This window comes from Colius striatus, chromosome 7, assembly GCF_028858725.1.
Source record: "Colius striatus isolate bColStr4 chromosome 7, bColStr4.1.hap1, whole genome shotgun sequence".
Classification (NCBI taxonomy): Eukaryota; Metazoa; Chordata; class Aves; order Coliiformes; family Coliidae; genus Colius; species Colius striatus.
The window spans coordinates 43073223-43095156 of NC_084765.1; the positions used below are offsets into that span (position 1 = coordinate 43073223).

General features: G+C 47.9%; 1 protein-coding gene across 2 annotated transcripts; it reads right to left on the reverse strand.

Moving 5' to 3' along the window:
• Nucleotides 1-401: 401 nt before the first annotated feature.
• RAB11A (RAB11A, member RAS oncogene family) lies at nucleotides 402-21919 on the reverse strand. 2 transcript variants are annotated; one of them, XM_061998976.1, is made up of 5 exons: nucleotides 21773-21900; nucleotides 13371-13566; nucleotides 12246-12439; nucleotides 11352-11432; nucleotides 402-944 (listed from the first exon to the last, which is right to left on the reverse strand). In XM_061998976.1, exons 1-5 carry the CDS (start codon nucleotides 21810-21812, stop codon nucleotides 832-834), a joined length of 624 nt encoding a protein of 207 aa, XP_061854960.1. In that variant the 5' UTR covers nucleotides 21813-21900; the 3' UTR covers nucleotides 402-831. The 2 variants fall into 2 exon arrangements, with proteins under 2 accessions (XP_061854960.1, XP_061854961.1); XM_061998977.1 differs by lacking the exon at nucleotides 402-944 and adding an exon at nucleotides 4642-4859 and having other exon boundaries at nucleotides 21773-21919.
• Nucleotides 21920-21934: the final 15 nt, after the last annotated feature.

Genomic DNA, 21934 nt, shown 5'->3' on the forward strand with positions numbered 1-21934 from the left:
GGAGCTGAAACTGGGTTTTCTTTTCTCAGCAGCTGTCTGTGAAGTAATTAGCAAGGGGTTGGGCCCCACGGTAAAGTTTTGGACTAAGCCACCACGACTTCTTTTTATAGCCTTTATTGACCTAGAAAGTAGAATACTTGCTGTTAAGCAGTTCCTTGTAGATTTTGAGCATGAAGTAGTAACTGATTAAGTATGTAATTTTAGTAGGCAAACGCAGAAGTAGCAGGTCGATTGCCTCTGACGTGTGAACAAGTTCTGTTGCACATTCACCAGTCTGACGGAAGTAAAAGAGAACAAAACTAGTCCCAGTCAGTGGCTCAAAGCATCGTCACTCACAGAACCTGCTGGTCCAGGGGCTGGGCAGAGGAGCCCTCTGGCTCTGAGGCAGATCAGGAGCAACCCACAGGGGCTCAGCTGGGTGCCTGCAGCTGGGCTCAAGCCCTTGTCTCAGGACTCGGAGCCCCTGGCAGCATCCCGGAGGAGCTGAGGCCCTGTTGAGTGCCTGGGATGGCCCCCAACCCCCTCCCTGTGCAACCAGGGGCCGAGCCCAGAGCTCCCTTGGGCCTCTGGAGCTGCAGCTTTCCATGCTGTGGGGTAGCACGTAGGTAGTTCCACGAACGCTGCATGTGTGCATGGGGGCAGTGACTGCTCAGCAACAGCAATTGCAGTTCCCAGGACAGCCTTACTTGAGATGTAAGCAATTAGTTTGTAGGGCCAGGAGAAATATATTTTATGTACATGGAAAGACTTACCTCAGAAATACCACGAGCAAGGCAGCTGGAGAAGGAATACTCTTGGTGGAGGCCTACCTTGACACCCAGCACAGCAGTCTCAGCTGCTGCCTGACCAGCGTTTGCAATGAGGCTCCAGAGAGCAGAGGATGTGCTCAAGTCGGTTTTGTTTGGGGTTTTGTATTTTCAAAGCTGGATTTCCAAACCACAGAGCTTAACAGGAAAAAAAACCACAAACACACCAAAATCAATCAGTCAAATGAAAACCCAACAGAAAAATTGCCTTCTGGGACATTAGCTTAGGAAACGGGCACCAAGTGGCAATACTTTTATAAGGCAAGACAGATTTGTAATATATTTGTTCACTGTGCAAAGGTGTTCTGCCTTGTACAAAATAAATGGACTTTCTCTCAATGCATACTTCTCAAATGTTCTCATTTGAAATCAGGCCCAAGCCCTGCAGGTGATGGGGCTGCCCACGAAGGGGCTGTCCCCCTCAACAAGAAAATGCCACAGGCATCAGGCTCACCAGCCAGCATCAAAGGAATTCTCAGCAAAGCCAATGCTGTAATTCAGACTGCAATTTGGAGCTCGTTTTCAGTTTGGCCCAAGCTTTAAAACAAAAGGTATCTGGCTCTGAGTCTTTCTCACAGTTGCTCAGCAGGTTAAGGTTGGAGCCCTGGCTGAGCTCCTGCACACCAACAGAGCAGCCTGGAGTGAGTGCCCACACCAGGTCTGCTGTTCACATGCTGCACTTCAGCGTGTTGCGACAGGGCTCTGTGCCACTACTGGGGTCCTGCCTCCAGGGGGGGAACCGGAGGCCAATCCCATCACCCACCTCCAGGGAGGAGCCAGGGCCCTGGGCAGCACTGACAGCACTCCCAGGGAGCTGAGTCAATGAATCACGGGCACAGACGTGCAGCAGACACACCTCCAGGCTCCCAGGCAGGGCAGTGCACTGCTACAGGGTGAAGCTTTTTCAGTATCTGTGCTTCATATTCCTAAAAATCTTGTTAAGTGGAGCCCAGCCTGTAATCTTCTTATTTGACAAGCCACACTCAATAAGCTATTTAAGGCTGGAAATTCATCAGGCTTGAACTGCTAGAATAAGTCATTCTAGCTTAATAAAAATGTCTTTAAATCAGCAGAATTCCATGTCCTTTCTGCATAAGGCAGAACCTCAGCTCTCATCCAACACCAGAGCCACCGGCGCTTGCTGACCCGCTTCGCAATTGTTAAGGTTGGGACTTTCAAATACGTAGCTGATAGCAAAAGCTTTTGGCAAGTGAAGCCAATGTGGAGGCATTATACAGTTCCCAGAACCTCAGAAAGCTCATTTCAGAGCCCAAATGCAGTATCTGCTATAAGCAGTTGCCTCCTGCTTAGTGGAGGAGAGACACTTCAGTACAGAAGTAAAGCCAATTCCAGAGAAGAGTGGAGCAGCTGGAGGGGAACAACACCTGGATGGGTCAGTGATCCCACGGAGTAACAGTGCATTGCTTCTCTACCACCACCCTGGGAAGTACCTTCTTGTCCCAGGAGTGTCAGCCAGCCTGGGGCCAGCTGTATGTGCTGCCACAACGGCGTGGGGCTTGGTCAGGAAAAAGGAAGCACAAAGCCTGGAACAAGAGGCAAAGCTCAGACGGGTCAGAAGTCACATCTGTGCATGCACCATTCAGTTCAACAGCCTACTGAGGCTTTAGAAACGATTGCATGACAATGTTATGTTCCCTGGTGCAGCAGTTCCTAAGGCCTGCTTTGTGATTATTAACTTGAAAACTCTGGTGGGGGAAATAAAGGTTAAGAATTCTGCCTTTGTCTATCAGCACCGACGGGGGCAGCCTCAGCCCCCACAGCCTCTCCCACTCTCCCGGGCTCCATGGCCGTTGCATTTGGCACAGGAAGCATTGTGCAAAGCCCACAGGGACCCAAACCCAGGGTGACAGCCCAGCCGAGCCGCCTGCAGACATGAATCACAAAAGGGAGCAAAGCGAAACTCGTGCTGCGTTTCCAGTTGGCAAGTTCAGACCTTGGCTGCCCCAGTGATCTGGTTAATTCCAAAGCATGAGCCGGTCTGGCCCAAGGGAGCACTGTGGGAACGGCTCCCGCAGTAAGCGCCGGCTCAGGTGCACGCCTCAGCCTCCCTGCAACGCTCCCAGGCCCTGCATGGCCTTTGTCCCAGAGGCACTGGGTGACCAGGAGGCCGCAGGGACACCTCTCACTGCTCCCTGGCAGCCAGGCTCCTCTGCCCCTCGTCTTCAGCAGGACACTGAAGCTACAGGCTCCATCTGAGCAAATGCAGTGGCAACTGCATTATGTGACCCTTCCAGTTCCTTCTCTGGGCACTCTCACCTCCTCACAGCCTCTTCCAAGAAGCTTCCAGCAAGTTCAAACCTTTAGGTCAAATCCCCGTTCTCCCAAGAAGGGCACCCAACACCACACCAAGCTGTCCCCTGTAATTCTTTATTAGAATCAATGGATGAATATATTTTAAATCAATCTAAAAAAATAATGAATCAAAGTACAGTACATGCATAAAATACAAAGTAATTTACAAACAGATCAAAATAGCATCTTCAGAACTGATACCAGGAGGAGAAACGGATGAAAAGAACAAGTGAGCGACTACAGCAATGCCTTCCGTGTGCCTCACACATCATGAGCACCGCGAGACAAGGGTTGGGTACGAAACACGGCTGGTGGTGCCCATCCCGACCCAGAGGTTCCACGGGGGTCGTATCAAGGGTTTGAGAAACATCCCCACGCCATCAGTTGCTTCCCTGGGATTGCATAAATAACTGCAGGCAGTTACACCACAAACAAGTCTTTCAGATAGCACAGAAATTCAGTGCCTACAGCCCCCTCCCCACTCTCAGCATTCATGACGTGTTTGGGAAGGGGACGCAGCGGGTGCAGCGACAGAAGGCACGGGTCACGGATCCCTGAACAAGCTCATCCAAGAAACAGACCACAGAAGGAACGCATCCAGTATCAAAACTACTCCAGATGGTTTTGTTAGAAGAGCAGATACCAAAAACCACTGGAGTCATTTGAAAACACTGGATGAAACAGAGCTGAAAACTACGACCACACGGTGGAAGTCATCGGTTCATCGACTCGAGTGCTTGAATACATTAAGAGATGTGGCACGTTGTTATTAACTGTGATACAGAATAGGTGACAACACCCTTCAAGTCTGTGTACCAAGAAAGACAAAAGGCATCCTCAAATCCCAATACCACCAGCGCCGCCGAGGCCGGGGCAGCACACAAACACGGTGCCAGGGTGAGCCAGCATCACTTGTGCAGCTCCTGCCTTTGCTTTCCTCCCCAGAGCTACCCCGAGGGAGTCCCAGCAGCATCCCCCCGACAGCCTCCCAGCAGCTCAGCCTCACATCACAACCTCCTCTGCAGCAGGTGCCAGACCACAGAAGCTCCTTCACAGGTAGCAAGAACTCTGCTGCATGTTGGCAAGAAATTCGCTTTTCTCCCCCGTGATGTTCTATCCAGAAAATCCTTAACTTGACAATCTGGAGATGTGGCCAAAAACATTTAACTTACATTAAAATTGCACTTCAGAGCAACGGGCATTTCATCAAGCTTTAGATGCAGTATCAACACCTTCAGACACGGAAAGGTTATCCTGCCCAGAGAGACTTCCCTACTTCACCCGACGGTAACAGTTTCGTGAGGAGCAGAACAACATCCTCAAGTGCTCACGAGAGGTGTCTGGGCTCTGACTAGCTGGAGTCGCGTTGGAGCGAGACCAGATCTGCTCCAAACAACTCAGCTGAACCAAAACCAGGAAAATACTGCAGCCACACAGAAGCAATAGATTTATAAACACCGAAATCAAAAGTGTTTTGAGACGTGGAGAACTTCAGAATACGCAGTAACTAAACACGAGAAAGTAACCACGAGAATTACAAATATATTTCAATCTTGGACCTGGGGAATATACACAGCCTGTTAGGAAAGAAAGGACAACTCTATATATTCTGACAGCACTGCATCTTTGGTTTGTTTTCAGTGGTTGGAGGGACGTGAATGGGAACCACGTTGTTGCTTGGAGACATATCGTTTTCACGTCTGTCGGACATTTGCTTCTGGGAAACGATACGATAGATCTCTGGAAGATGAGAAAGAGCAAAACACCGTCAGACAGTTACACCCGGGGGAAACTGGGCAGCAAATACAGAAGGATCTCCCAGAGTTTTAGGAGCTGTACAGTTAATGCACCGAAGCTGTCACAACATCAACTCTGATGCTTTCTATAATCAGGTGGGGAAAAAAAGGCATTTTTGCAAAAGAAATGAGGTTTTTAACAACTGTTTCAGTTCCCTTAAGAGTTAGCCACAACTTGTTTTGCTAGGAATCAGAAACTGTGAGCCCCATCGGTTCCTTCTGATGGTTCTCAAGGCTCCCGGGAGAGCGGCCGCACGTTTGCTGACGTATCCACGGGCAACAGCGGGATTAAAGAGCCACTCAGCATTGCTCTGATATCTCTCCCTGATAGCACTGCAGGGCCATCTCCCTTCTCCCAGCACGCTGATCACATATAATCCCTTCCCTAGCATCCAAGTGGTTTTAAACCTTCAGAAAAGGTTGATTGGGGCCTTGAAGGGGAGACTCGCCCCCCCTCAGCAGCACCAAACCCTTTACAAAACCTCACTGGGTTAGTGCAGCTGAACTTCAAGACTATGGAGAAGAAACGAGGCCTCCAGGTGAAGAAATTCCAGCATAAACTGGAGGGTGTGGGTTAAAGTCCTGTCCTGTGCCAAGTGGCAGCACTGCACACCTGCACCGACAGCCTGGCCCACTTCCCTGGCATTTGTTAGCGGCTGATGGCACGTGCTGTACACAGAGCAGCGACAAAAACACTTCCTTCAGCTGCACAGAAGAAAAAGTGCAGCATGTGTAGCACTTCACCCCCAGAAAGGAAATAAAGGCTACCAAAAATAGCTTGTGGGGAACTCGCGAATGGTGACATCACAACTTCTACACAGCAGCCCAGCAGAGCCCTGAGGGAGGGAGGTGATGCCCCCCACTCCCCAGCTCGCTGCCCTGCCAAAAGGGTTCAGATAAGCCTGGGCTGCAGAAGACAAGCATGGCTGCACTTCCCTCCTCCTGCAGAGCACAGCTCACAAACAGCTCTGCCCAAACAAAACAAATGTCCAAGTTCTGGAGGTCTAACATCTCTCTCTCATCAGCTGGATAACAACTGTCCTGACACACACCTCGTCTGACTCCAAACCAAGACACTGTCTCTTCCACCTGGAACTTGTCATTAGTGAGTGGTCTTCATTCAGAAGTTTAATGAGCTGCTGCTGAGCGCACATCCTGACATCATCCGAGTACTGGAAATGGAGCAGCCGTGTGCAGAGAGGTCTGTCTGCTGCCAAGGGCTGACTGCAGCCCAAGCGCCCGCTTTTGCCGTCTCTTCCCATTGTCACATCGAGGAGCTACAGAGCAGCCCTGACAAACAAGGCTTGGAAACCTTGCCCTTGATGCCACAAGCCTGCACTGATTTAATCTGCCAACACCAACAGTGGCCAAGTGTCCCCAAGGAAGAGCCAGAGCGGGGCTGCACACATCCACGGGACTGCTGGCAAAACAAAAACCTCTCGTGCAGATACTGTACAAGTAACATGAGCCTTTGCAAGTGCTGCTTGGCCAGAATCTGTCTCTGGGCCTCCAAACTGACAGCTCAGGCAGGGATAAACTGTTCAGAAAAATGGATCTGAGGTATGCATTGAGTTACAGATCAAGCCAGAGGCCGCTAAACAAGAGCTGCACACTGAACGGGGTTTTCTGATCCCGGCATCTCCTGAGTTCACTCTTCTTTCCAACAGTCTGACACAGAAACAACTTCACAAGTTAAGGCCTTGGAGAGCTTGGGAATTTGCAGATAAGGATCAGCTTTGCCCTGTGGCCGGCCACTGGAGAGGTACAGCGGGGCCTGTGTGCAGGGGTGGGAGGAGCACAGCTGGGAGAGAGCTGCTCTGCATTCCTCAGGACGAGTTTCCTGCTCCACTACTCTGCCTAGCTCAGGGCAGTCAGCCAGTCTGCCTCCAAGGGCAGAACACTGCCCGCTCCTCATGGGAGAAGGCTCTTGTCACCTTTGTTACTGGTAACTCTCCATCAGCAGCCTCAGTTTCCAGAGAACCTCCTGAACAGGCTCACACTAGTCCTTACCCTGAGCTGTCACACTCTTCCTCCACTCCTGGTAAGCGAGGACTCGCAACAGAGTGTCCTCTGTATAACATCCTCATCTTACACCAAAGATCATCTGTAGACAGCCCTGAAGCCTTAAACCCAATCTCAACAGTTTTGATTGCTCTGCTGGTAAAGGGTCTATCCCTTCTGACTCTGGGAAGACAGTGCTGGGCCTCCCCAGCAGTCCTAAGATCACAGTTATCAGCTCTGCTGCTTCCTTTTCTTCACAGCAACCCCAGCTTTGTTGCTCAGTTTTGCCTCTCCCTCTTCTGCAGCAAACACCTTTGTGGAGCCACAGCCCAAAGCCTCAATGGGTGAGCCCTGCCTTTCCCTGGATGAGCTGCACACTCACCACACACAGCTGCCATGGCAGCAGCCAAAACCTGCTCTGGCTGGGGCAAACCCCCCTGCAGCAAAGCCCGCACCAAAACCAGCCAGCACAGGGGAATGCCGGGCTAATGAAGACGTGGGCTGTTTAATGAAGACACCACACTTTATGTTCTGCTCAGGAACTGAATGAGACCTTATTAAGAGCACATTCAGCAGAGTGTCTCACTGCATAATTGGTAACTGTGTCAGACAGGCCTGCACTGTAAGAGGGCTGGGAAGAAGTGACACTGCTGCTCAGGAGGAGCTTGGCCAGTGTCCGTGTGCTCAGCCTGCACCGGCGTTTCATTCACTTTCAGGTGTACAGAGCTAACAAGAGGAAATCCCTAGATTTTTTCTCTGTTTTGATCTTAATGCTCTGTGATGCTGTCTCCTTGGAGATGGGATTCCTTAGAGATGAAACAGCAGCCAAATGCAGCAAGGGAAACAGACAGCCCAGAGCCAGGCAGGGAATAGAGGCAGACTCCAGTTTACTTTAAGAGTGCTTTATCCTGCTGTGAATGCTCAGAGTGCCTGGGATTATAATGCCAGTCTCTCCTATTTGCCAGATGATACAAAGCAGCTTTGTGTGTACAACAATCAGCCCTTGAAGTCTAGACATCCTGCAACAGAAGCATTTGGATAGGGACCATTACAGGAAAGAAGAAGAAGGTCCCCCCAAGCCTCATCTGGAATCCACAGCGGGACAAGAAGCCCGTTAGGAGTAAGATACACCTTCCTCTAAAAGTTCTTTATAACACAGGGAGGGAAAAGCTTCCTCCCCCTTCTTCCACCTGTAACAACAGCAGATCACACACTCAGGCTGTGCTAGCTACAATGGATTGCTATTTTCCCTGCCCAAAGCCATCTATTCAAAGCAGCTTATTCTGAGAATCTAGGTGTGGATATACTTCACATAGACCCAGCTACACCTCCAAGGGAAGTGCTCTTACAAGTTTCCATCACTGTCCCAACGAGACCAGTTTCAGTAAGGCTGGAGAAAGCTTTGCTACAGACCTTAGTCAGGACGCCCTGTTCAGGAGAGGCTGTGTGAAAGCCACTGGGAGCAGGCTGGGGTGTCTGCAATGCTCCCAGCAATACCAGCAGAGCTGGTGCAGCAGCGTGCCCTGCCCCTCTGCTCCTGTCAGCCACCTCCACTCCTGTTGGCTTTACCACCTTACTTCCTCCCAGGCCAGGGAGCATTCTACCTGCAGGCACTGTGCTCGGAGGCAGCTGTGCCAAATACAAGACTGTCCGTGATTCTTCAGGGTCACTCTGAAAGCCACATTCCTCAGGACTGTTCCCCTCTTTCCTTCCAAGCAAATCATTAGCAGAAAAAGCCAGCTGTGAAGTGTTATTGAGGAGCTGATTGGCAGAACACTGGTCCTTAGCATGCCAGTCACAACTGAGATGGAGCCAACCTGCTGCTAATGTATTATTTACTTCATCTTTATCTCCTTGAAACAGGAGCTCCTGTCTGGAGGGAGCCACGTGCCCACTAATCAGCAGAAGAGTTTCTTCCAGCACAGTTGAACCAACCCCTCCTGAATAGGGATCCTGCCCGCACACCCAGGAGCTCTTTACCCAAACTACTGTCACAGCAACATGCAGGGCACACTGACATTTGAAGAAAAGCAACAGCCTCAGCAATCTGGCAGAGTCCACCAAGGACAAGCCTTAATCATTTCTCCTATTACAGACTGCTTTCCCTTACAAACACCCATAAACCAGAAAAACCCAAACTCTGCAAATTAGAATCCAAAATAGCTCCTGGAATAAAAGGTACTGTTGGAAGCATGTGAAGGGAGATAAAGGAACAGCCCAGCCTGTGCCCAAGAGGTGAACTGCTTCCCCATGGCAACAGCAGCGTGTTGTCTGAGCAGCACACAGCTCTGGGGAAGTAAGGCAGCAGCCCAGGGCACATAGGAAACTTTCCACCTCTTCAATATCACTGTTAGAGCACAGAATGGCCCAACAGGAGATGGGGGGGCAATTAAGTGACCAGTTTATATCAGCCGTGACCACTCTGGGAGGTAATAAACAATGTCTGAGCTATCTCCAGTTCTATTTTATTAACGCTGGTAAGTAAGTATGAAATTTAATTAACTTCTTCACCCAAGTGCCCCAGCAGCAAGGCTGGCTGTTCTGCATGACAGAGAGCACGTTTAGCCAGAGACTGACCTCAGCCTAGGTGCTCCTGAGAGGAGAGGAGCTACCAAGGACACGGGCACAAAGGAGGAAGTTTCGGGTTTTAGCAGTTACAAGTGACCAGCAAAAATGTATTTCTCCTGAAAAATCCAGGCCCAAACTCACCGGCATTTTTGACAGGATTGCCTTTAGGTAGGTGCAGAAAACAGGAAACCCAGCAGATGTCCCAGATACCATCACACTCAGCCACTCCTTAGCCATCCACCCTCTGATGGCATTAGTCACGGAGGGAGTAAATGCATAAGCTAACATAACTTCTCTCTTTTTTAATTTGTGCAACGTTGAATTACAACCAAATGACTCCACTGAAGTTAAAAGGGAACTGGTTCAGCTGAAGAGGAAATGAACAAGTCCTAGTGTCAGCAGTGTATGAAGCAGGGAGACAACAAGCATCCCTATGCACTGCTTATCCATCTAACACAGACACACTGACCTCTCTGCTAGTATATGGACAGGAGCAGTACAGCTCAGGAGCCCACTGTGTAAAACACACAATAGAACAAGAACTTAGAGGCCTCTTACAACTAAGGATTAGACAAGAAACAGATGGACATAAGCAGACAACACTCCAGCAGACTCACAATCCTCTCCACTGACAGGATGCTCATGAAGGACTCCAAACCACTCACGAAATGGTGCAGAATTTATGCTTTTATTACACTAAACTTCCCAGCTGCCTCCTTACCTGCATGGTCCAGTATGGCTGACAAGTCATTTTTAGGGTTGTTTTTAAAAGAAAGTCTAAATTAGCTGGCAAAGAGGAAAATTAGAACCAACCAGGTGCCAACATCACAGCAGGGAGATCTGATTAACAGAGACAGAGAGCTGAGCAGCAGGGCTGCTGCTCACACCACACACATCACATAGCCTGGCACATGCTATGTTGGGAAGGAGGGAGTTCAAATTTGCAACTGAGAAACACGTTGGAGATCCCCAGAGAAAAGAGAGACTGCCTGGTGCACCTAGAGCAAGAGAAACATTCCAGCACAGAGGAGTCTCTCAGATGTTTTGAAGGCCCAGACAAGAGATTTAGAGAGGCATTTGCCAAAGGTGGGAATGCTGAAAGCTCAAAACCCACACACCTCCCTGCTGTCTCGCTGCAGCTGGCTGTACTGCTGTGTACCCCTGGCTACAGCTGATGGGGTACACAGCAATAGACATGTCAGCTAGTGGTTTCCACACCAATTTATGAATTGCTACCCTTTCCTTTCCAAGCCATGGTTAAATTAAGGTTCCCAGGGTAGTTGTAGTTGAGTGTCTCAGAGTCTTCAAGAATTTTGTGTATCTAAAAGGTGTAACCAAGAAAGGAAACTTTATCCATAGAGCATAAAAAATGCAGCACTCACTGCCATCACATGTTAGAGGCCAAAAGTCCTTCCAGGACTGCCCTTGCAGCACAGGAGTTGCTTCCTCTCAGACTACAGGCAGCAGAGTTGTTCAAAGGAGAGATGTCTACTCTTTCATCCCTTTTCCCTTGGCAACTGCTATGGTCACCATTAAAAATGGAAACAAACAAGACTGACTTGTCCTCTGATAAGCAATGGCTGTTTTAACTTGATGCTTGCATGAAGCAGTTCTCTCCCATGGGCACTCTCACACACAGAAACATAAACCAGGCTGGCCTGGGGCAGAGCAAAGTGATTCATTCCTGAGTTCAAGGTTGGCCTTTCAACTGTGACACTTTGAAACTAGACTCCAAATCTTACAGCTCTGAAGAATGATTAAATAGTAAAATTTTAAACACTTTACAGGCAAAGAAATGCCTATTTGCATCATATCTGAGCAGCCTTCTGCCCTCACCCCTTGAAACACAAAGCACTAGATGACTCACCTGTCAGAATAGTCTGGAAAGCTGCTTCCACGTTTGTAGAGTCTAAAGCAGATGTCTCGATAAATGACAAACCATTCTTCTCTGTGTAGACAGAAATACTATAATTAGAGGGGTACATCACATACCTGTTTCCTATCCGGAAGAATTTCTGTACCACATTATCTTTGTAGCCTTCCTGATGAGACACATGGATATGAAGTGTAAAAGGTTGCTGGTTTTTCACCCTCACATGATCTGAAAGCAACACCACCCATCACCCCTGTTAGAATTTACACTCACCCCCAAGCACAGGGATCAGTCCAGTGCTGGGTGAATGACAGTCCTGCACCTGCAGGCAGAGATCTTCACTGGCCATCAACTCTGCAAAGGCAGCTTCAACAAGCCTCAATGTAAGAAACCCAGCTATTCCCTTGGATGAAAGAAATTCGGTTGTCAACAAGGCAGGGTTTACACAAACTGGAAATACTTTTCCCCAGATCTTAATTCTGTGAGAAAAGGCAGTTTAACAGAAGTCTGTTCAGCCATGGGCATCTGCATTGGGCTCCAGATCAGCTGGTACAAAGAAGGCAATATAGAGGTGCAAAGCTACCTCCATACAAGAAACTCAAACCTAAAGCCATAGGCACTGTTTCTGTGACAAGAGCAATGCACAGGCAAGAGAAAATTCTGGTTTAAAATCTTCAGGTTCGTCTGGCTGATTCTTGAAAGCACATCAGCATGCACTTTCTACAAGGCATCCTTTCTGACTGGAGAGGCAAACATCAGCATGTGACACCGAGGAACAACAGCAGCAGCATTCTTTTTCCCCTCCCTTCAGCACACTTGTGTATCTAAGACCAGGCAGGTGGATCCCCAAACAGTTAGCACTAGGAAGTGAATTCTGAGTTCACCAACCTGCAAAAGCTCTGGCCTCATCTGTAGGCACTGCTCTCAGGTGGCGCAGGTCACTCTTGTTTCCCACTAGCATGATGACGATATTACTGTCAGCGTGGTCTCTCAGCTCTTTCAGCCATCGCTCCACGTTCTCGTAAGTAAGGTGCTTGGCTATGTCATACACCAGCAATGCCCCCACAGCTCCACGGTAGTACCTGAGGGTGAAGAGACACATTAGAGAACCAGCAAGAAACATCAGGACTGAAAGTGACAAGTTACTGTGCGATAATGGGAAACAGCTATTACTGACAGCTGTACAAAAAGAAATATCCAGAAGCAGACTCCGTGGGACCTGAAGCTGTCAAATGGAGCATCTAGGCTAGGGTGATGCCCCAGGATCGGCAGAGCAGACACGAGAGCTCAGAGTCTAGGGGGTAAGCCAAACCCCATGCTTCTGGGGAGAACTCTGCATCTCAAAAGTGGAGCTCTGGAATCAGTGGGGAGCTACAGTCACCTCCAACCCCTGATTCACTCCTGGAAAGCCTCTCCCACCCATCACTGTGGGTGGAGTATGGGCACAGCTCATAGCAATAGACTTTAGAATGACTCACTGGATCATAAATATGTCAACCTGATCTATTCCCTTTACAAAGGCCACAGCTGGTCCCCTTTCAGACCAGAGAGAGGCACAGTCATGCATTCAAAAAGAAACAGGCTGTGTTCTCCCACGCCACAAGTACCTCCAGCCGTACTTAAATCCAGCTTTTGCTATGCTGTTTTTCCATGCAAAGTGAGCAGTCTTTCCTTGCTGCTGCAGGAGGGTTTCTGGTCTTAGGTTACCACTGATAAAAGCTCCATGAACACTGATAATACTTTATCAAATGCATTGAAATGAGTCTCTCAAAGCCCTTGCATTCTAGGCTTGAAATGCTTCCAGTCACACATCAGGAGAACACTGAGAAATAAAACAGTTTGTGCAGTGACACGCTATATCAAGTTTCTGGGATGAATAACATTTAAGCTTCCTTTGGATATTGCACAATCAAATACAAACACCCCCTGTTTGCAGTTCCTGAGGAATTGGAAAGGTCCAAAATCACCCTCCTCAGCAAAAGCTTCTCTTCAGCCACACAAGCTGTCACTTACGCTGATGTTATAGCTCGGTATCGCTCCTGCCCTGCTGTGTCCCATATCTGAGCCTTTATTGTCTTGCCATCAACTTGAATGCTTCTTGTTGCAAACTCTACTCCAATGGTGCTTTTGCTTTCCAAGTTAAACTCATTGCGAGTGAATCGAGACAGAAGGTTACTCTTGCCTACTCCAGAGTCTCCAATAAGTACAACTACAAGACAAAAATGACACGAGAATCAGATTCCAGATGTAGGCTATACATTGACAATCACTTGCAATAAACATTTATGTTCTAGAATGAAGCATGAAGGAAAGGAATTGGAAAACCACCACCCTCGGCATGGATCTACTGTCCAAGTCTTGGTATTTCTAGAGAACTAGAGCTGCCACATTCACCAGCATTTTGAAGTGATGTTAAGACTTGGCTTCTACTTGTTACATTGCAGTCTCCTTTGCTCAAGATGGAAGAACACCCCTTCTCCAGGGAGAATATATGTGGCTGTCAGTGCAAAAGCCAAGGACCATTTAGATTTCACATCCTGGTAGAAACACTAGAACTAAGAAACAAAGCAGAGACATCCATACCACACAACTGAAATCTGCTTTGCAGAGGAAGCCCAAAACGCAGGGCAAGCAGCAGACTACCTGCATCTGACACTTTGCATACCTTTGCAGAAGGGGGGCTCCCCACTGGGGCAGAAAAATTGGTGAACAGAAAAAAAAGAACTAAAACCCACAGGCCCACCATTACCCTGATGGACAGTTGAAAATGTTAGCTGAAGCACAGCACTCTGCCCTTCCACAGTCCCCCACTGCTCCTGTGACTCAGGCCAGACCCTGAAATGGCTCCAAAATGCTGCTGGGGCCTCAGAATTCAAATCGCTGTCCACTCCTCCTTCCCCAGCTCAGCTTGACTCATCACAGCCCCAGTGCTAAGCAAACTAACTGGAAGGGTTCAGCTATGCCTGACAAGAGACTGACAGGCGGTTTAAAGTCCAGCTCCTGCAAGAAGAAAAGTATCACGAGGATTTGTTGCAATACCCTGCAATGAACTTGCACCTTGCAACTCAGCAAGTGTAACTTAAAACTCACTACAGCAAGACACAGGCCACTGGAGGAAAACACATTCACATCCCTGAGTCACACCAACAGGAGCCTCTAGGGACAATCTTACGCCCTTAACAAAGATAAGGTACGGAGCTGGTAACACAAGGAAATGGAAGAGAAAGGGGATGAGTCATATTCTTGAGAGGCTGGTAACTTTTAAGTTTGTCACTGAATCAAAGCAAAGGAGTGCATGCTCAGGTGAGGAAAAAATGTGGTGGCTTTGCTTGTTTTGGAAATAAAAAGGAAATACTTGCTCAGTTAACAGTTAAAGACAACACAGCGTTAGAGATTGTGTGGTACAACAGAGGGATGAACACATCAAACATACTTCAAGCACATAAGAAACCCCCCACTGAGTCTTAGTCTAGCAGTGCAAATACTCCCTTCTGCTGCCACGCTGTACAGCAGCCCTCTAACACCATCTCTCATTTAAATAATGCAAAACAATTCTGGCCAATGGGATTTCCTCTGATTTTAAGGGCAGAGCAGCACCTTTTAAATATCCTCTATAAAACACAAACTGCAGCAAATGCTAGCTTTAAACGTGGCCTCGTGGAGAACACCTCATCAAAATCAACACCTTCCAGCTCCCTTTGCCAGCTGACTCAGCACACAGCCAGCCAAGCTCCAGAGGCTGCACGAAGCAGGGAGCAGCTCTGTTTACACAGATCACAGGCAGGGGGTAAGCATGGATGCTGGATGCAAACAGGATTCTGCCTTCCTACGTGACAGGTCAGCACCCTTCTATGCCTTCAGCTCTGCCGGTACTGGAGATGCTAAACCTGAGATGTTAAACCAGAATGAGGTGAGTGCAGGGGACAGGACACCTAATTGCATTGTCACCGCCTGTCAAACTGCCACAACTTTCCTCTTTCACTGGCCAGTGCATTCTTCAATGCTGTTTTGGCAGGTTCAGGCCACAGCTTTAAATGACATCATATCTGTACTCCCTGGGACGTGTTACAGACAAGCTTCTAGGAGGCAAAAGTTGTCAACTTCCTTTGCACACCTCAGTCCTGCCTTCACCCAGCATTAACTTTGGCAGCACCCAAAAGCCTCTCTAAAACAGTAAAAGCAATATACATACATAACTTCCTTTTCCCAAAAGGACACATCATACACCTGGGAAGTATTCCCCTGGAACATATTTTGTTGTTCAGTGCATATTTCAAAGCAGACAGATTGTTTTAATTCCTTTGACAGGCTTTTTTCCCCTTACCTTGTCTGAATCCCATGCTGCTTATGTTCTGAATGACTTCCAGCACCAGATTAATATGTTCCAACTAAAAAGGGAAAATGTTAGAATTTCCTCCTTGAAGTCAGCTATTTCCTCTACTTAATTGGGCCACTGCAGCTCCTCTTGAACAGGGACACCAGAAAAGCTTGCCATGTCAGCCTGAGACGCCTCACACCTCCCGCATTTCTGCCAGTCTGAGCACCTACCGCTCTTTGAATACAATTATGAACTGAAACAGCTTCAACAGCCACTCCAACTGTCCTATTAATTTTGCTTTCCTTATCAAACCATCTAATTTCGATATTTCATGCTACAGACTACTCCCATGTGTCACACTCTCAGCATGGAAATACAGTAGGAATGACCCTGGATTGCCGAGTCCCAGGCAAACAGCTTCTGGGAGGGAAATGACCTTATCTAGTTCCATGTTAAAACTAATTGTTCCTGCACACACCCTTTTATTAGGGTTTTCTTCCAGAAACTCACTCTTATTGGTGAGAAATTGCCTTCTAATTTTCAGAAGGAATTAGTGGTCAGTCGGTGGAGGTGTTCACGTGCCAGCACCATCCATTAGCTTATGAGTTGCTGCTCCCCGTGGTGTTTACACTGGGGTATTTACAGAAAGCTACTACTTCTCTTGGCTTCGTTCTGCTAGCTAAATAAGCCAGCTTCTCAAATATTTCCTTATAAACAGACTCCATTTCCCCAAACATCTCCCCTACAAGTTTTTCAGTCTCTTTTCCACACACTGAGAAGTACTGCATACATCACTCTAGGCAAGAACTCCCCGTCATGACAGGGACTTTAATACTTCCACCTCTACTAGGCATGCCTGGAGCTGGAATTACCTTTACCTGACCACATCACCTTGATGGCACAGTCTGCCTGTGATCAAGTCTAATTCTTCTAGGTTAAGTTTGGCAAACCTTTACTATACCAAACTCCTTCAAGATTCCAGGTATAAAACCTTCCATCCTGAATCCCACCTCATCTGGAGAGCTGCAGCCCTCATCTGCACGGACCCCACGAGTTCTGTGCTCCAACTTTCCCCCTATCCCACCCAACTCACATCATCAGCAAATTCCTTTACTACATCACCACTGGAAGGAGGAAGGTCTAGAGAAAATACTTCATAGAATCATTTCAACTGGCAGAGACCTTTAAGCTCATGGAGTGCAGCCTCTATCCCAGCCCTATCAATCACCAGCCCATTGCCCTCTGTGCAACACCCACCCAGCTCTGAAATCCCTCCAGGGACGATGACTCCAGCCCCTCCCTGGGCAGCTGTTCCAGTGCCCAACAGCCCTGTCAGCAAAGCAATTCCTCCTCACATCCAGCCTGAACCTTCCCTGGTGCAACTTGAGGCTGTTTCCTCTTGTTCTATTACTTATTACTAGGGGCAACAGACCCACCCCTGCCTGGCTACAGCTGTCTTTCAGGTAGCTGTAGAGAGTGATAAGGTCTCCCCTGAGCTGTCTTTTCTCCAGGCTGAACAGCCCCAGATCCCTCAGCCCTTCCTCACATGAGATGAGCTCCAAATCCTTTCCTAGCTTGGTACCTGCCTCTGGATCCTCTCCAGCACCTCCATGTCCCTCTTGTAGAGAGGGACCCAAAACTGGACACAGTACTGGAGGTGCAGCCTCAGCAAAGCTGAGTCCAGGGCGCTGATCGCCTCCCTGCTCCTGCTGACAACATTTAAAGCAAGTTCATCTACGAGACCTATTCTTGAAAACCTCCATCAATAACCTTTGGTCCAGCACTTCCCTTACAGGAGCAGGACCTTAGAAAGCTTCACAGAGAGATGCACTTTGGCCTGTCCTGAAAGGCATGGAAGTGGCTGTCCTGCTGAAGTGACTACTACTAGGCAGATCACTCTTGGTTCCATGATGTACCAGTGCAACACTTGCAATCATGTGCTTTAAATCAATGATCCTCTACAGCATTTACCACCACAAAGGTTTAGACAAACGTGGTGGAGAGGCAAAAACAAAGAAGAGTATGAAGTCCACACCACTGTATAAATTTATTCTGTAGATCCAGTTTTATTTCCCTAGGAGACCAAAATAAGAATTAAGTTTCCTAAGTGGTGTGAAAAGCAATCTGGATAAGTACAGCCACAAAAGCATTATTAATTTTTCACCAACACCCCAGCTCACTCACCCAATGTTTGTCACATCTCTAACTTCATTAAAATACTTTTGGTAAATTTCTCATTAAATATGCTATTGATAACCTAATCAGGTTGAAAATTGAATGTCCTGCATCACTAGCCTGGATTGTCTTACAGCAGAAGTTATTACACAAGTCACATATCACACAGTTTAAAACAACTACACCAGTGCTAAGGAATTACAATGTCTAAAACCACTTGTCTCTGCTTTGAGCTCTGCTGCTAAGAGGCACAACAATAGAGAGCCTGGACACATCCTCACGACCCCCAGAAGAACCTGCTGATGAACACCTCCTCTTGCCTACCTCAGCTGAAGTTAAAGGAAACATGAAAAATGACCCAATTATACAGCTTGTAGGTAGCTGGTGATAAACCTAACACAAGCATGTGGTATATGAATCTCTTCTCACCTGTGCCTCCCCTGTTTTATTCACCCATTTCCTATCATAAAGGGAACAGGACATCTCAACAGCACTATGGAGCAGGGGCCATTCATCACCTGCACACACTGTATGGAGAGCAGAGCTGTGCCACTCAGTGCTGCTGTAGGAATGACCAAGAGGGAAGCCAAGTGCCACCACATCTAATGCAGTGAAGGCCGAGGGCTTGTGAACATTGCAAAACCTGAGTGTCTTGCAAGCTCTTTTCCCTACAAAGTTCTCTAACCAAAATGTGTTTTCCAAGATCTAAGCCATCGAGTTTGTTCAGTTTCAGAGCATCTCCTCCACATCAAAAAGCTGATGCAAAGCAGGAAGCAGATAGCCGAAACTGGAGTTTTTCCTGTCACCATGAGTAAGGTCCATGTCTAAGAAGTTTGACCCCAAACCCAGAGTCACAGATGGTCAAGGTGCATAATTCTCTTGAGCTTTGTTCATAGAAAACACAGAAGACATGTACAAGTGAGGGTAGCTTTGATAACTATTCATCTACTGCAAGTGTATTGCTTTAATCAAAACGAGTAAAAAGTTAATATATTAAGCTTGGCATAAATGCAGGAAGTAATAAAGTCATATCCTCATATCATACTTACATTTTCCTCCCATTAAAATTAGACAAGGTTTCTACAAACTGGACTCTCATGTTTTCTCAAGTGCAGTGCTAAGAACAGCAGGCACTGCTCTCAGCTAAAGTATGGAAGAACACAAAGATAACTGGACAAGGAGAAATCACCAAATTGTCTTTTTAAAAGCTAAGCTTAGGCTTTAGCATGTGCTGAAGTGTTGCAATAGAGTCGGGAGAGGGGTATTTTGTAACAGGTACTGGGATTTTATTGTAGCACTGCATAGGTGGACTCTGCTTGCACTCATCAGCAGAGTCAGACAGTTGAACTCTAGAGCAGTAAAAGACAGCTAGACTAAAGAACATCACTCGACTCTTTTAAACCAAGGTGAACTTTGAACTCAGTCCCACCAACCTACCACGTCCCTTCAACTTCCTACACCCAGGCAAACTCCCCTACTGCTTTAAGTGTCCTTACAGACCCACACCTACTGTAATTGTCAAGAAGTGATGGCTGAGAAATAGTATGTGTAACAGAACAAACAGGCTAATCTCTGTTCTAGCAAGCCCATGCATCTTCAAACAAGCAATACCTTCAGACTTGCCTTCAGTGTGATGGTTACAATGTCCTCAACAGACATTTTTCTTTCTCTATAAATTTGTGCAGTCTTTCAAGCTGATTTGTTTGATTTATGGCAAAACATCACTCCAAATTCTGCACACCATTCTAAGAGACCTCATGTCCTTTTGTTTTCACCTGCTGCTCAACAAAAGAAGCATTACAAATACCCAGAGAAATTATGACAAACAGTAGAAACTTTCCCTATTTGCCTTCATCACTCCCTGTTTTAAGTTGTACATCACTTCAGTAGAAGGGATATGAATCCAGTAGGTCTTTCTCCTGATTACTTTGATGCCCTCCTCCCTCTTTTAATTCTACAACATGCCTCTCAAAATGGTACAAGTGTCCTGTCTACATTTCCCCTAAATCCCCATGATGCTCATGTCTCAAAGTCAAACATCATGTTCTCCCTGAGCTCTCATTTCTTTTTTTTCCCAAGAGTTTTTCCTACCTCTTGACTTTTTGCCTGGTGCCTGGTAAAGAGACATTCCTTTCAGTGAACTATTTGCAACCATTTCAAGATCATTCCAGAGCAGTGACAGCTTGTTTAGAACCACCATCGCCTTTGGGAAGCCACAAAAGTTTCCATGATTTGAATTACTCTGCATTTGTTATTTCAGCTGCCACATTAATCCCAGTTATGTGACATTGCATCAACTCCCTGCAGTCTACTTTAGCTTTGCACAGCTCGAACTGCTCATCTCCACACCATTTTCACAGCATTCCCTGCACTCCCAACAGCTTCTATTAACTAATCTAAACACAAAAAGCTTTAGGAGCGACAATCAATCAAACTAGCTTTGAATTTCTCTATGCAAGTGCATCCCAACTTAAGTATATCCCAATTACATAAGAAAGCATGTCTAATAAAAGATATGACTTGTCCCAACTCTGAATCACTGATATTCCCAGGCCTTCATAGCTAAAACATTAATAACAAACATACTGACACAACTGTATGAACAAGCAGAGGTAATGCAATGGTTTTGATAACTTGTACGTGTAAGGAAGCGCAGTAGGATTGCTTGATGCAACGAAACTACAACGAGGCCCCTGCCAAAGCCGCAAGTTGAGAAGAGAAGCCCTTCTTGGTACTTCCTGATTTGATTTGAAAATTGGTATGGGTGACTAATTTATAGTTAGAAACAGGGCCACTTTTCACGTGGCAATTAGATGAAACAGGCAACAAAACCATGTAATTCTTCAAAGCTGCTACAGTAACTTAAGGGTACAGAAAAGAAGTCACTGATGGTTTTCCTTTACCTGAGTTTCGTGATAACAAGCACTGAGTCACTCGCCATTACAACACAACAAGAAACACTGCCAATCCTACATTCCAATTTACCATGACATATAACAACAAATGACAATTTTTCACAGTACTTTGCTTGCTTGTGCAGCAGGATTCCCACAAATTGGACAGACACCTTCCGTAAGTGTTTCACAGCAGGCTTTATGAACCTTTACAGCAGCTGGTATTTTACTCCATGGGGAGTGAAAGCTGAGGACTTAAGGATAACCTGCAGAGTTTTAATCCAACTTGCTGCTGTAGGGGCATCAGTCCAAGACAATAAGGTATTCCTGCCCCTGTCTGCTGGGTGCCAGGCAAGATCATTGAGTGTGAAACAGCAGCTACAGCCACAGGGGGTTGGAAGGGACCTCCATGGACCAAACAGTCCAACCTCCTGCTAAAACATTCACCCCTCACCAAGGGCTCAGAATACAGAAGGTGGTGAATAACAGTACTTTACTAGATTAGCTGCATCATCTACCAACGCTAAGTACATAACCCGATGACTTTACAGTCCCATTTAACAACTAGAAAAGGAAGTAGTCCTTATCAACCTTGGGCAACCCCACTAACGATCTCTGCTCGCCCCTCCAGCGTGCCGGTCGTCGCGTCGGCCTGTACACGGAGCAGAAGCTTTGGACGCGACACAGACACGCCACGGAAACCTCCCCAAACGTGACATTTCGGGGCGAGGGCGCGGCCGGAGCCCGCGGGGCTCTGGAGCCAGCAGCGACGCCCAGCACGGCCTCCTCGGCCATCAGCCTCCAGACACAGCCGAGCCGGGCCCGGCTGGGCGCAGCCGCCGCCACGCCGAGGCCTCCCCCGCCCCGACCCGCCTGTGGGCGCGGGCACCTCTCCCCGAGCGCCCGCCGGGGCAGGCCCCTGGCCCGCGGCTTCCCCGGGCGCCGGCTGGGGCGGCGGCGGCGGCTCCCCTCCCCTCCACAAGGTGACCCCTCCGGTTGCCGCGGGGCTGAGTCGGCGCAGCCGTTACCTTTGAAGAGATAATCGTACTCGTCGTCGCGGGTGCCCATGGTGGGTGCGGCGGAGGCCGAGGACTGGGAGCGGCGCCGGACCCTCTGTGCTGCCGCCGCAGCGCTTCCGCCCTCCGCGCTCCGCCCGCGCACACGCAGCTGCTTCCGGGGCGGGGGGGGAG

Coding starts and splice junctions, on each gene's coding strand:
- RAB11A (XM_061998977.1), bottom strand. CDS start 21,812: ATGGGCACCCGCGACGACGAGTACGATTATCTCTTCAAAG. Junction 11,433..12,245: donor TGAGGCCAGAGCTTTTGCAG/GTTGGTGAACTC, acceptor CTGTCTACACAG/AGAAGAATGGTTTGTCATTT. Junction 4,860..11,351: donor TTTCCAGACTATTCTGACAG/GTGAGTCATCTA, acceptor CTCATCTTCCAG/AGATCTATCGTATCGTTTCC.